Below are 12,421 nucleotides of genomic sequence, written 5' to 3'. Positions count from 1 at the left end.
ACTCAGTGGTGTTTTTATCCAAGCGAGCTCTTTTACTATATTTTTGGAACCAACGTATTTTCATTTCTCCTCTTCCCTTTTTGACTTGCTCTCGCAGTTCCAGATCGGATTCATGACAACAGCGGTCTCTTTTGAGTTCTCAACAAGTGTATTTTAATCTATATTCTAATATTTCAAAGCAATTAAAAATAGCACCCACAATCGTAATTATTGTTCTGATCTTCCTGGAACAAGTATGCCAGATAAATTCGTGGAAAAGGCAGGGCTTATACTCGCCCTTTCCTTCTCTTACATTGTTTAAGTTCTGTTATGTAACAATCATAAATCGTCATTTTATCTGTAAATTTACCGTGTAACTTGATTCTAGATTTTGCAACCCATTTTTTGTAATTTTTGCTACTTGCCATTCTCCGATCGTGCTTATCTAATGATGCCAAACCTGTATAATTCTGTCGAAAGAAACGATTTTCTTTGTTGTGAAAAAATAATGTTAATGTAATCAAGCGCAGGCGTAGTGCATCTGGCAGGCGTCATTTTGACTTGTGATTGGCACTTTATTGATCAGTCAGACTAAAAACATAAAAAGGACTGTATATCTCACAAATAGTATCGGAGCAAGAATAGTTGAGCGAGAGCTGTAAGATCGACCCGAGAACGCCAACTAAAGAATTCAAACAGCAGGATTGTCGAGGAGTCTTTCTTCCCCCATAGATTTCCTTCAACAATATAATGTAAATCCAAAGACCTTTCTTTGTGTCAAGAGTAAGATCCTAAGAGCGTAACTCAACTGCTGCTGATATCAATGTTTATGCCACACTATGCCTGCAACTGGATGTTGCCTAATCGGTTGTTCTCTGGTTTATACCCACTGCACAAGCGCATTCACAAGCAACATACACAGGCGTATAAATTTGTGGTCAAGCCCGGCTTCACTCAAACATAAGATACCCATGATGAAAATGCTGCACGGTTTGCGTGTTGCTCTTGCTCATGCTTGCATCGCAAATCAGCCCTTAAGCCTCAGTTCCAAAGATGTTCCTGGACCACAAGTTCGACTGCAGCTGGCGGACTAATTAATTGACTAGCTTTAAGAGCTCTTGTGCTTGAGTCGCTAATGAAACCAGGCTTGACTGGCCGGCTGACTGATTGACTGACGTAGAACGATGGTGAATGATTGGTTCAATCAATTGACGGTGGATTGATTGATCCATCCATCCATCCATCCATCGACCACCCACCTTTTTCAACCTGATCGAATAAGCATACAGAAAATTGGTTATATCATTTTGTTTACTTTCTTTTAAGGCTGAATTGCTTGCCTACAAACCTGTTCCTCCAGCAATGAGAATTATGTCCCTCGCTTCAATAAGCCAGGATTCCTTAAAATCCCCAGAATAATCGCTTATTTGAAGAATGTCCCCTGCAAAATACAGATCAATTATTTTACCCGCATGTCTTTTCTCGAGAATCACTGGGAAAAACGAAAAGTACTTTTACGCGCACAAAACAGCTTACATTGTAATGAAGTCAAAAGTGCTCAATAAAGGCAAAACAGAAATTAGCACAGGATCGTCTCCTTTGATAAATCAGCACTGTATTATGATTTACTTATTCAGCCAAATTCTTTTTCGAGAAACAGACAAATGATCATGTGAAACAGCAAAGACCTCTTTCACATACGATACCGAATCAATCATTAAAAATCATTAAAGCAGTATATAAGAATGCCAATCAGACCACGGAACGCCTGCTTCAGAAAAACGCCCTACATATGGCCTTGCAGAAAACAACTGTACTAAACTAACCTATGTCTATTGCAGATAAGGTGGGTGTAAGAGTTCCATCAGGGTAGATCTTGATCATCAGATAAAAGCGCCGGCCATCGTGTTCTCTTTCATCCAGACTGAATCTTAGTGAAGGTAGAACGACAGTATAAGGTCGGCTTATCTTCATGCCTGACAGAGAAACAATAAGTAATCTGTTATCATCTTAAAGTAGCAATGGCATGTGACTTTAAGGTTTGTTTCAGGTTTCCCAGTCATTCACCCTTACATGTCTTTGAATCACGTTGAGTAATCTCTGTTAATTTTATGTCGAAATAATGGGGAATTTTGAAGAAGGAATATATAGGAAAGACATCAATGAAGTCTCTTAATGTCTACATCCTCCACGGGTTTATTACAACTCACAAACTAGCTCCGAGTTGGCTTAATAGCTCAATCGGGCTGGGACTGTGCAACACCGATATCGCCGACGTCATGGATTCATACATGTAACTCGCTCAAGCTAAACTTTTCACCTTTTTCTTATGTGTTGGTGATAACTGCAATGACAAAAATCTTAACATGCAAACGAGAATTTTGGGAAATACATTGGTAAACCGCAATTTTCATGACCATTCCGTTTCCGGAATACATGTTCTTTTGGAGAACATTATTTCAGTTGTTTAATGAATCCCAAGCGGGGATATAAATAAACATACTATTTCCGAAATAATATAGTTATCTGCTACTACTAAATTAATACTACTCAAAATAACGTTTTTCCTTAATTCATCAGCGGTCTTTCCTGGACCGGGCATAGCACTGTTCGTTGCGCTGTCACGTTGAGCGATCGACTAGGGAAATATATCATGATAAGTTACATGTATTACACCGCCAAATAGACTTCGTCCATTTCTTCTAACCTTCAACATCCCTATGTAAGTGTATATGGTGTCCCATTGGAACTCTCATAACAATCCCATCGGGCAGTTCACAACAAAACAGCTTACAGTTGTGCGTAACGGCTTCTACTGAAACCACTCTGCAATCCCACAATCTTGACTCTGTTCAATAAAAAGGAAAAAGAATAAACATACATGTATTAAACATTACAAACAAGAAATCACGGTTCACCACACACGATTTCCTTGAAACAAAGTTCCAAACTGCTAAAATGACCTCACGTGCGCAAGTTTTCTGAAAATTTTAATTTTGATGATTTCTCTTGTTAAGCGCCTGCTTTGCTGGGTACATCGTGACGAAATATTCTTGGGATACCTTCAACAATGCACGCAAAAACCACGTCAATTTGAAGTAAAGCTTCTCTTTTATTTAAATTCTTCTCATAGCGGTCTTTCAAGTGCCCCCCTCCCCCAACCTTAAGAAATGTTCACACCAACTGCAGTTTTTCAGAATGTTTCCAGATTTCAAATCAACATTGTAAGAGGGGAGGGGTGGAGAAGGCATATGACTACTAGTCCTCCAATATGGCGAATAAAAATGTAATTTGACTAAAATTTTTGGCGAAAAGTAATAAACTAAGAGTTCAAACCTTACTGACTGTAAGCAGACGGTTCGAGTTATTTCGCTTCCTGTTTGAATGTATACGAACAGATAGTCGACTATGGTGTTAAGACAAATAATTTCATTGGTGTATTAGTTGATTCACTCCATAGTCATGTACTAAAGCCAGCCAATCAGTGTTGCTGTTTTATTGTATTGATGCCCGTTGTTTTACGATAGTTTGCGAGATTTTCATTAAACCGCATGGCCGCAAACAGTACAAAGCAGCCAAAACTTCTGGCCTTTATTAAACCAGCCGAGTCGGGAAAGTCTCCCGACTCGTCTGATTCGAGACCAACCGACTCGGAAACCAGTCCAAGTCCAAGGAAGTAACAAGGACAGTAAGACAGCTCCGGTAAAACGGAAGCTGAAGCGGGAATGGTTTAAGGAATTTCCCTGGCTTTGTCATGACTCGAACAGAAACACTTTATTTTGTGACTACTGCATCGATGCAGGGAGGGAGAATGTTTTTACCAAAGAAATCGGCTTTTTTTTCCAAAAAAGGATGACATTGTTAAACATGAAACGAGCACATATGATAAGTTTGCCGTGACGGCACATAGCAGTAAAGACGCTCGGCTATTGGTCAGTGGCTAAAAGAATTTCAAAATGGCTCAATCTATTGGCTAAAGGCTCTAAAACCCTAGATCTATCCCTGGTCTGGCTTTTCCATAGATTGTGATCAATGTCTTTAAAAACACCCTACCTCTATCTTTATGCAACTTGAGTGAATTATTGCCAAGTAACCCCTGTCTCAAGTCTGTCCATTTCACTCCGGAGGTTTCTTTCGTTAAAAGAACGTCCGCTTTTCCAGTGGCTCCAGATATGCGCACTGTAGAAACAGCAAAAATATTAACAGGATTAGCGCTAATTAAGAACAAACCCAGCATGTCGTTGCCTAACTTTGAACAAGTATCAAAGGGCTGGAAACTTCTGTAAGACTTTGGTGTCCTATGTAACCACCACCTGTCTGGGTACTTTGTGCAATGAACGAAACATTGATGTTCATTGCTCAATGTTCCAACCACCGAACAAAAAAAAATCATTTCAACAACTAATTAACCTCTTGCTGACATATTTATGACAACGGATAACGTAGTGCAAAATACACATTGTACTCAGATCTGCTAATCTGATTTCGTATACCAAAGAACGTACAGTTACTTCTGGAATTGCGCAAAACCTACTGATTCTTGAAGACCTGGCCCCAGTTGTTCAAACGGTGGATAGTGCTTAGCCTATCCATCGGATAAATCAGTATCCAGTAGACAAGTAATAGCGAAATCAATTGCGCTATCCAATGGATAGTGATTTATCCGGTGAATAGTGTTATCCACCTTTTGAACAACTGGAGCCTGAAGGTTATGAACACCCTGCATAATTGGCCAAGGGTACTACATCACTACTTTGTTGTTTTTTCTTGTCCAAAAGGTCCCAGAAAAAAAGGAAATCAGCCTTGTTCAATTCCAGTAATTACTGACTTCACTTTGATAATTCCACACATCACAAAAACCTTATCCGATAAAAAACTTGTTTATTGCAAGAGTTGTTCTTTCACTAATAAGTCATTTCAAGATAAAATTGGTCAAAAATACGACTGCCTGGTTCACTGTATTGCAGTCAACTGCACTTGCTGCCTCGACCTTTTGCTTGCAACATGCATCACCCTTTATTCCAGCAAAATTGACCACAATTTATTGCCATAATCAAAACAGTAAAAAAAGTTCACTTCCAATTGTTTACAGTAAATACAACCCTATAATAATGATATTTATAGCAGCCTTTTCATTGTACACACCTTGTTGACAAGTAACGACATTGCTGAGTACTGCAACAACAAATATTTGATTTAAAAAAAGCATTAGTTGCATAAGAGAAAGATAAATATGATTTCCCAGTAAAGTGTTGGTCCTGAGAGGGATGGTTTTTGCTGTCTAACCGATACAGCGAACATAAAGGTGTAATAGTATATTGACTAGAAAGTAACCTAATTTGCATTCACTTTCAAAACAAATTTATAGAAGCGACTACAAAACTAGTTTCGTTCACAAGATCTCTTCAGTTAGTCGCCATATTTGTTTTGCATATGAAACTACTCCATGTAACAATGCATGAAACACGTAACGAAATAATAAAACAAAACATATGATACCATTGTTAACACTTAGCAATTGTTACATTCATTTAACAATTGTTAAGTGTTTTATTATTTCGTTACGTGTTTTCATGCATTGTTACATGAAGTAGTTTCATATGCAAAACAAATATGGCAACCAACTGTCGAGAACTTGTGGACGAAACTAGTTTTGTAGTCGCGTATATAAATGTGTGTTGAAAGTGAATGCAAATTAGTTTATTGGTATCTGCTAATGAAATTCCACAGGAAGGTGTAAATTAATAATCCTTGGGAAAACACATACAGTATTTCTTCTCATTTCCGTTAACAAAAAGAGTTTATCAATGGTTTCAAATGCAAATACATTATTACCCTCACAAAAAAGATCAAGAAAAGAAAATAATTATATAATAATTTTACATAAAATAGAGTTCAATATCCAGTTCCAAAAATAGTCAGTTCCACTCTTACAACACGATTACAATATTGTTATTCCTTTGCTTTCAGTTTTTCCACACAGGAACTGTGGTGCCATTTTGGCACACACTTTCTGTGATAATGATGATGAACTTTATATAAGTTGTAATGGCAACTTCTGGGCTTAAACCAAACAATGTAATGGAGACAACAATGTAATGATAACTTCTCTGCTTTAATAGAAACGACCTAAAATAGCTTCAACTAAATATTCCAGCGACTGAATAGCTTGAAAAAAATCTACGTCTTTTTGTCCACGCCATCCTCCCGTTCTCAAATCATTGTCTAATTCAAATTAACTGGTGTCCAGTCCTTACATGACGCAGGTCTTAATTCTCGCGCGATTGTCAAACAAAACTTTATAGGGAATGAACAAGAGACTCTAAATCAGTCTATATGTCAATAGCTTTAAGAAAAAATGCCCAAAACATCCCCGCCCATGACGTGAACAGGGGGGAAACGTTACCCATTTTCTTCATGATGCGCTTCCAGTAAGGCCAGCTTTCCAACGGGACGGACACATGTTCTTAACTTTGTGAGGACTTCCGCGGAATGGATGAGGACGTCCGCACTAGCAATAGGGGCCACGACTCGTAGACGTCACTGTCCTCTGGGTGCATTATTACCTACGACAAGGACGAGATCCCCGCAGCAAAGGTTGCGTTGTATGCTACGCCACTTACTACGTTCAACCAATTGAAGAGCGTACTCTCTCCTCCAGCGGCGCCAAAATTGATCAACTAGGAATTGACTGTGGCGCTATCGACGACGAAGAGACATGTCTCGCTAGACGAACACGCCTTGTGCGATATTATCACTAGCACGTCCATGCAGGTAGTGGTTTGCTGTTAGAGCACTGAGATGGGTTGGGGATGCACTGCTACCTCCATACACGAGCGGACAAGAATTTTAAAGTGACTCGACTTCACTGACTACGGTTAGAAAGACTTCATCAACAGTAAGCACATCCCGAAGGATCACCTTCATTGCACGCTTTGTGGACTTGACCAGAGACTCCCATCCTCCCTTAAATCATGGAGCGGCTGGTGGGCTGAAACTCCACTGGACTTCACATCTACTAAGCTCATCGATGACTCGCTCCTGGTCGATCTCGGCTTTAGCATAGCTCACCTTCAACGCCCACGAAATTGGTTCTATTGCTGCTATAGGAATACGCACTGGATTCCCTTGGCGCTCTATTATTCTAGTGCCAGGGTACTAATTGGGGATGTAATGTAATTGAAATCAACTCAAATTAACGCAAATCAAATCAAATCAAACATCGGTTTCCGAGGAGAGGGGAGAATCGCAGTACCTGCAGGAAAACCTCTCAGAGCAGACCACCCAACAAGAGAACCAACAAACTGGACCCACATTATGATGCCAAGTCTTGGAATTGAACCTGGCCCATATTGGTGGGAAGCGAGTGCTCTCACCACTGTGCCAGCTGTGCTCCCACTTTGTCTAATGCCTCAGGGCTCGAAATTGCGACCAATACGGTCGCATTTGCAACTAAATTTTTCCCTTTGCGACTAAAATATCTGGAGAAGTCGCAAATTTGCGACTTGTTGTCACCTTCGTTCTTTCGAAACAAAAGGGTTAGCAGTTGCCACTTTGCTGCTACTTTGCTGCTACTTTTGCTAAAATAAACAAATAAATAAATAAATGACAAAATTATTTTGTTTCTCGCTTTGAATTTAGCTGCGATGTTACGTGCACAGCTCCGTTCCTTCGATCATTCGCCATTTTCAGCAGTTTCTTTACACACAAGTACTGCAGGCTCATATTTTTCTGCTAAACCGCTGACAACACAATGCAGCGCGGCGACTTTGCGACTAAAATTTGCGAAATTGCGACTAAATTTTCGTATCTTATCGCAAAATGCGACTGGATTTTTTCGTTAATTTCGAGCCCTGTGCCTGCCTGCGTAGTGTGCTGTTACACAAAATGCCTAGAATTTCGGGTGTTTACACATGTATATAGCCTTTCTATTGTATGAATTAATATTATGTAATTGTCATACCTAAATGAATTTGAAAGCTTTTTATTCCTAAAATGAAAATTGCATTGAAGTCTTTCCCATCTTTCAATTCTAAAATGATATCTTCTAGTCTTAGATCCTGCAAGACAACAATTGTTTAAGAATCCCTGAGACTATGACAATCCATAAAATAACAGTCTGGTCAATATTTTTGCAAACAGTAAGAAAAAATTAAAAGGTCAAATTTCCATGATTAGTTTCACAGGTACACAAATGGACAAGTAAATATCCTTTAAAAATTAAGTATTTAAATGCCTCAGTTTTACTGAACAACTATATACACCTGTAGGCTCAAAATGGTGATGACAGCGAATGGCCAGATTACAAATTATATTTGTAATTTGACCAAGACATTACAATATTATTGTAACGATAAATACTCATTATCATCAAACCTTTTTCTTGGTGTATACTGATATTGTTACAATCTTGTCATTTTGATACCAGTCATACCTGCAATAGTTATAAAAAGAACTATTAAAGGAGAATAAGGCCTGAACCATAGATAGTAGCCACATATATTATTATTATTTATTACACGCCGAGACCCGCAAAACAAGTATAATATTACAATTCTAACGAAATCGTCCCATTTAATGTTAAGAATGATACGCAGATGGCGCTGCTGTAAAGTACGGAGCTCTCTGACTTGATGTTGGTACACAGTCCATGTTTCACTACCATACATTACAAGCGGCACTAAGTACTGGTTGTATACAGCAACTTTAGTTGGAACAGTGAGGTCATGCGAGTCGAAAACTCTTTTTCCGTGGCCGACACATGACACTGCATATGAGATGTGAGTTCATTGAGCAATCACTAGTCACGTAGCTGCCTTTAGGTACCTGAAGCGAGTGACATTAGGCAATTTCTTGCCATCTACAAAGACATCAGCAGCATCGACAATACACATGCATGGTCTCCGTCTTCGTTGTGTTGATGCGCACCCCATTCGTTTAGCAAGTTGGTTATAGGAAGTTAGTAACGATTGTAGGCCTTCTGGTGTGTCACTGAATACGGCAATATCATCAGCATAATTCATTGTACTTCCCTGATAAATTCAGTGAGGACTTTTGTTTTCGCCTTAAGTCTGCGAAGATCAAAAAGCTCGCCATCATAACGGAATCTTATCTGGATGTTACAAGTGTGTCTGACTTTCTTGAAAGCGGGCCAGTGTAGAACCGCAGCATTGATACCGAAAAGAGTCGGTGCTAGTTTGTATCCCTGTTTGACGACAAGTTGTATTCGAAGGCCCGGGTTAGTTCTCCATCAGCAATCGCCCTGGCATGAACGTCTGAGGGCAGCCCAATTTACCGAGGATTATAAAGAGGAGTTCACGATTGACGGTGTTTATGTACTTAAACTTCAATGAAAAGGCATCAACATGTGAAAAACAATGATTGTAACTTATGCCCTGAAAAACGTCTGAATTCGAAGTACCAGAATCTCGCCAGCATACACACACTGTGCTTGTCTTATTTGTAACAATTATAAGCTGCTACAAAGCTAACAACCTATAAACAAGAACGCCCTGCCTTGATTTTGAGACGAAAACCCGTACATTTCCATTTAATGATTCACATGCAGCACTTGTGCAGTTTTTGAGATGCTACAAATCCAGTCAGCTCAAGTCAAATCAATTTGCCCGCTTTCTTTTTGTTCCCACTACCAGTCTCCCCCAGGTTTCTGTGCATGTAAAGGGCGAGTTTAACTATCATTGGGCTGCAAAATTACTGATCTTTGCCAAGAAGTATTGTCTGACCTCTGACAGTGTTTTTAGGGCAAAACCATTCAGAGGTGCTTTTGTTGATATTACCAGTCTGAGTTATTTCAAATTACTTACCAATAAGAATTGGAAAATTAATAATATTATTATAAATCACCAAAAAACTGAAAAATGCCAAGAAGGCAATGATCACAACAATCCAAGAACTACTAGTTTAGTAAAATGTGTAAATGAGAACAATGCTAACCGTGGGTCTGGTGAGCTTGGTGGGGCAACTGGCACAGCAAACCCATTATCTAGCAAAATAAATAAGGAAGTACTTTACACTGTACGCACAACATAAAGAACCATTAAAAGTTATGAAAGCTCAAGAACATACTTCTATTAAAATCCAAATGTAGGTTAAAAATAATAATTTATTGGAAGGTTTTTAAATCAAATTGAAGCATACAGAATACTAATAACGACGTTTATATTTTGGGGTTTTGAAGAAAATTGTCCAAGCCTTTCAAAAATATAAGGACTCACAATAGTTTAAAAACTGCGGTTATAATAACGTTGTAATTATTATTATTATACATCAGACTCACTATGAAAAATCTGATTGGTCGAGAGCATTCAATCAATTCGCAATAGCTTGTGAACTTGACATGATAAATGCAATATCTGCTGCAGATAGTGCATTTATCGTGTCAAGTTCAAGGTCTGCCTGGTTATGAAGCCCCTTGGAGGGTTCTCCTCATTGCATTTTTCAACAGATGAATGTCTTCTTTCGCCTATTGTTTAAAAAATGTATAATAAAACAATTATTGAATTCGGTTGTCGCATGATATCATGAATTATCAAAACCTCGTGTCTGTGTTATCTGCCGAAGCCGAAACACAGACCTCGATTTTGATAATTCATGATATCATGCTCAACCTCATCCAATAATCGTTTATTGTCATCCGCACTATCACCATCTACGTATTTAAGTTAATAAGGTCAATGGAACCTAGCAGAAGTTATCTGCCCGTTCAGGATCCAGCATACATGTATGCCTAAAAAGCGCAAGGTGATTTTTAGCCCAACATACTACAACATACTTGTACCTACCTTGTGCACCAGGGACAAATAGACTGTTGTGTGATTTAAGAGATACTGATGAAGAATTTAGGTACCTTCCTGATCCTTTAAAAATGATATCAAAATTAATAAAGGTTGGCGCCAGAAATGACTGGGCAAGACGGCTGTAGCTGCACTGCAATGGTTTAATGGCTATAACAACTACCGGTACGTTACAAAAATATGGCTGCTGAGCAAGACACAAGGAACATCAAAAAACACAATAAGCATGTCTGGCTAAAAATGCCTGCTGTTGCAGGCTTTATTCTGTGTTTAATTTGATTTCATAAAAGGGTTCAAAATGTCTATAAAATTAATTCCTTAAATAATAAGATACCGGTATATATATAAAAGTACACATAAAATCATCCATATTTTCTAACTTTTTTAAACCTTCAAAAAACACTTCCCAGTTCAATGCTTTAAAATTGCTTATACTCTTAGCACAACAATGTCAATTTCCTTACTCCATTTACGTGTACTTCAATGATTAATGAGGACATAAAGATTTTAGAGGATGTAGCAGTTGTTAAACCATAGACTTCTAAACCCCCTCCCCTCCCCCCTCCCCCCCCTCCCCCCGACCTCCATCAGGGTTCTCAGTAGATTTTCCAACAGATGGCAAAATTGCAATAACAAGCGGCTGATAACTCAGCCCAAAGGGCTGGTTACAGGGCCCATAGCAGGGTTTTCAATAAGAATTTCAAGTCGGCAAAACCTGAGGAGTAGGTGGAGCATAGACAACATGTACTGTTTACTTTCACGCATCTGCCATGGATCCATTTCCCGCATTTCACACACAACACTGAATTTGCCATTACTCGCTTCCCACAAATACCACATGGATCTATCTTACTCACAGACATTTCACCTTCTGCCCCACTTACTACCACTTTTGTCTTCCCAAGGTTCACCTTCAGTCCCTTGCTCACGAATGCCTCCTTCCATTTCCAGAACTTCTCCCTCAGTCCTTCCATCGTTTCGCTTGTCAACACCAAGTCATCACCGTACAACATCTCACTCATCAAATCATTTTTCACACTCTCCGTAACGACGTCAACCATGATCGAAAAAACCAACGCCCATAACATGGATCCCTGGTGCACACCAACTTTCACCTCAAACTCCTCAGACAACTCTGTGAAGATCCCACTCACTCCCCAAATCTTCATAATAATGCTTTCTATGCACACGTTCTGCCACTTTGCTGACCATACACACATATAATTCTAAACACTTCTTCACGGGTCCCCAGTAGGTTTTTGGAGACCCGGGATTTGGCCTTTTTGAAGCCAGGGATTCACATTATAAAGAAATATGGGAGCAGGATTCGGGATTGCATTTATGGACGGGACAAGGGGTTTAGTGTTAATACGAAGCGGGATCCGGGAAATTGTCACTTTGAAGCCCTGAGATCCGGGATTTCTGATGGCAAAAATTTTAAAAGAAACTCAAATTTCGTTGTCGGCAACGACGGAAACTTCCACCACACTAACACGCGCCCTTTGTGACCCCTATGGAGTGATCTCTGTCGTGAACTTTGACCATAATAAGATCCACAAACTTTGGAAATGCAGCCATAGAGAGCGTTAAAAGCACAAACCATTGGGCGGCGTACTATTTTACAAATT

At 39.2% G+C, this 12,421-nt stretch overlaps 1 protein-coding gene across 1 annotated transcript in view; it reads right to left on the bottom strand.

The window, feature by feature from the left end:
* The window catches only part of LOC137988614 (cytochrome b5 reductase 4-like), a 13,485-nt gene extending 1,523 nt beyond the window's left edge, over positions 1-11,962 (bottom strand). Inside the window, exons 1-10 of the mRNA XM_068834601.1 lie at positions 11,651-11,962; positions 10,782-10,980; positions 9,934-9,982; positions 8,356-8,413; positions 7,943-8,039; positions 5,125-5,154; positions 4,033-4,158; positions 2,687-2,827; positions 1,806-1,955; positions 1,328-1,420 (exon numbers count right to left, since the gene is read on the bottom strand). Coding sequence (XP_068690702.1) covers positions 1,328-1,420; positions 1,806-1,955; positions 2,687-2,827; positions 4,033-4,158; positions 5,125-5,154; positions 7,943-8,039; positions 8,356-8,413; positions 9,934-9,982; positions 10,782-10,980; positions 11,651-11,962 — 1,255 coding nt within the window. The remainder of the gene's footprint in view (positions 1-1,327; positions 1,421-1,805; positions 1,956-2,686; positions 2,828-4,032; positions 4,159-5,124; positions 5,155-7,942; positions 8,040-8,355; positions 8,414-9,933; positions 9,983-10,781; positions 10,981-11,650) is intronic.
* Between the last annotated feature and the right edge of the window lie 459 nt (positions 11,963-12,421).

The sequence above is a fragment of the Montipora foliosa genome, unplaced genomic scaffold (assembly GCF_036669935.1).
Source record: "Montipora foliosa isolate CH-2021 unplaced genomic scaffold, ASM3666993v2 scaffold_423, whole genome shotgun sequence".
NCBI lineage: Eukaryota > Metazoa > Cnidaria > Anthozoa > Scleractinia > Acroporidae > Montipora > Montipora foliosa.
Note: the sequence above shows the minus strand (reverse complement) of the source record. Positions and strands in the feature narration are given on the sequence as shown.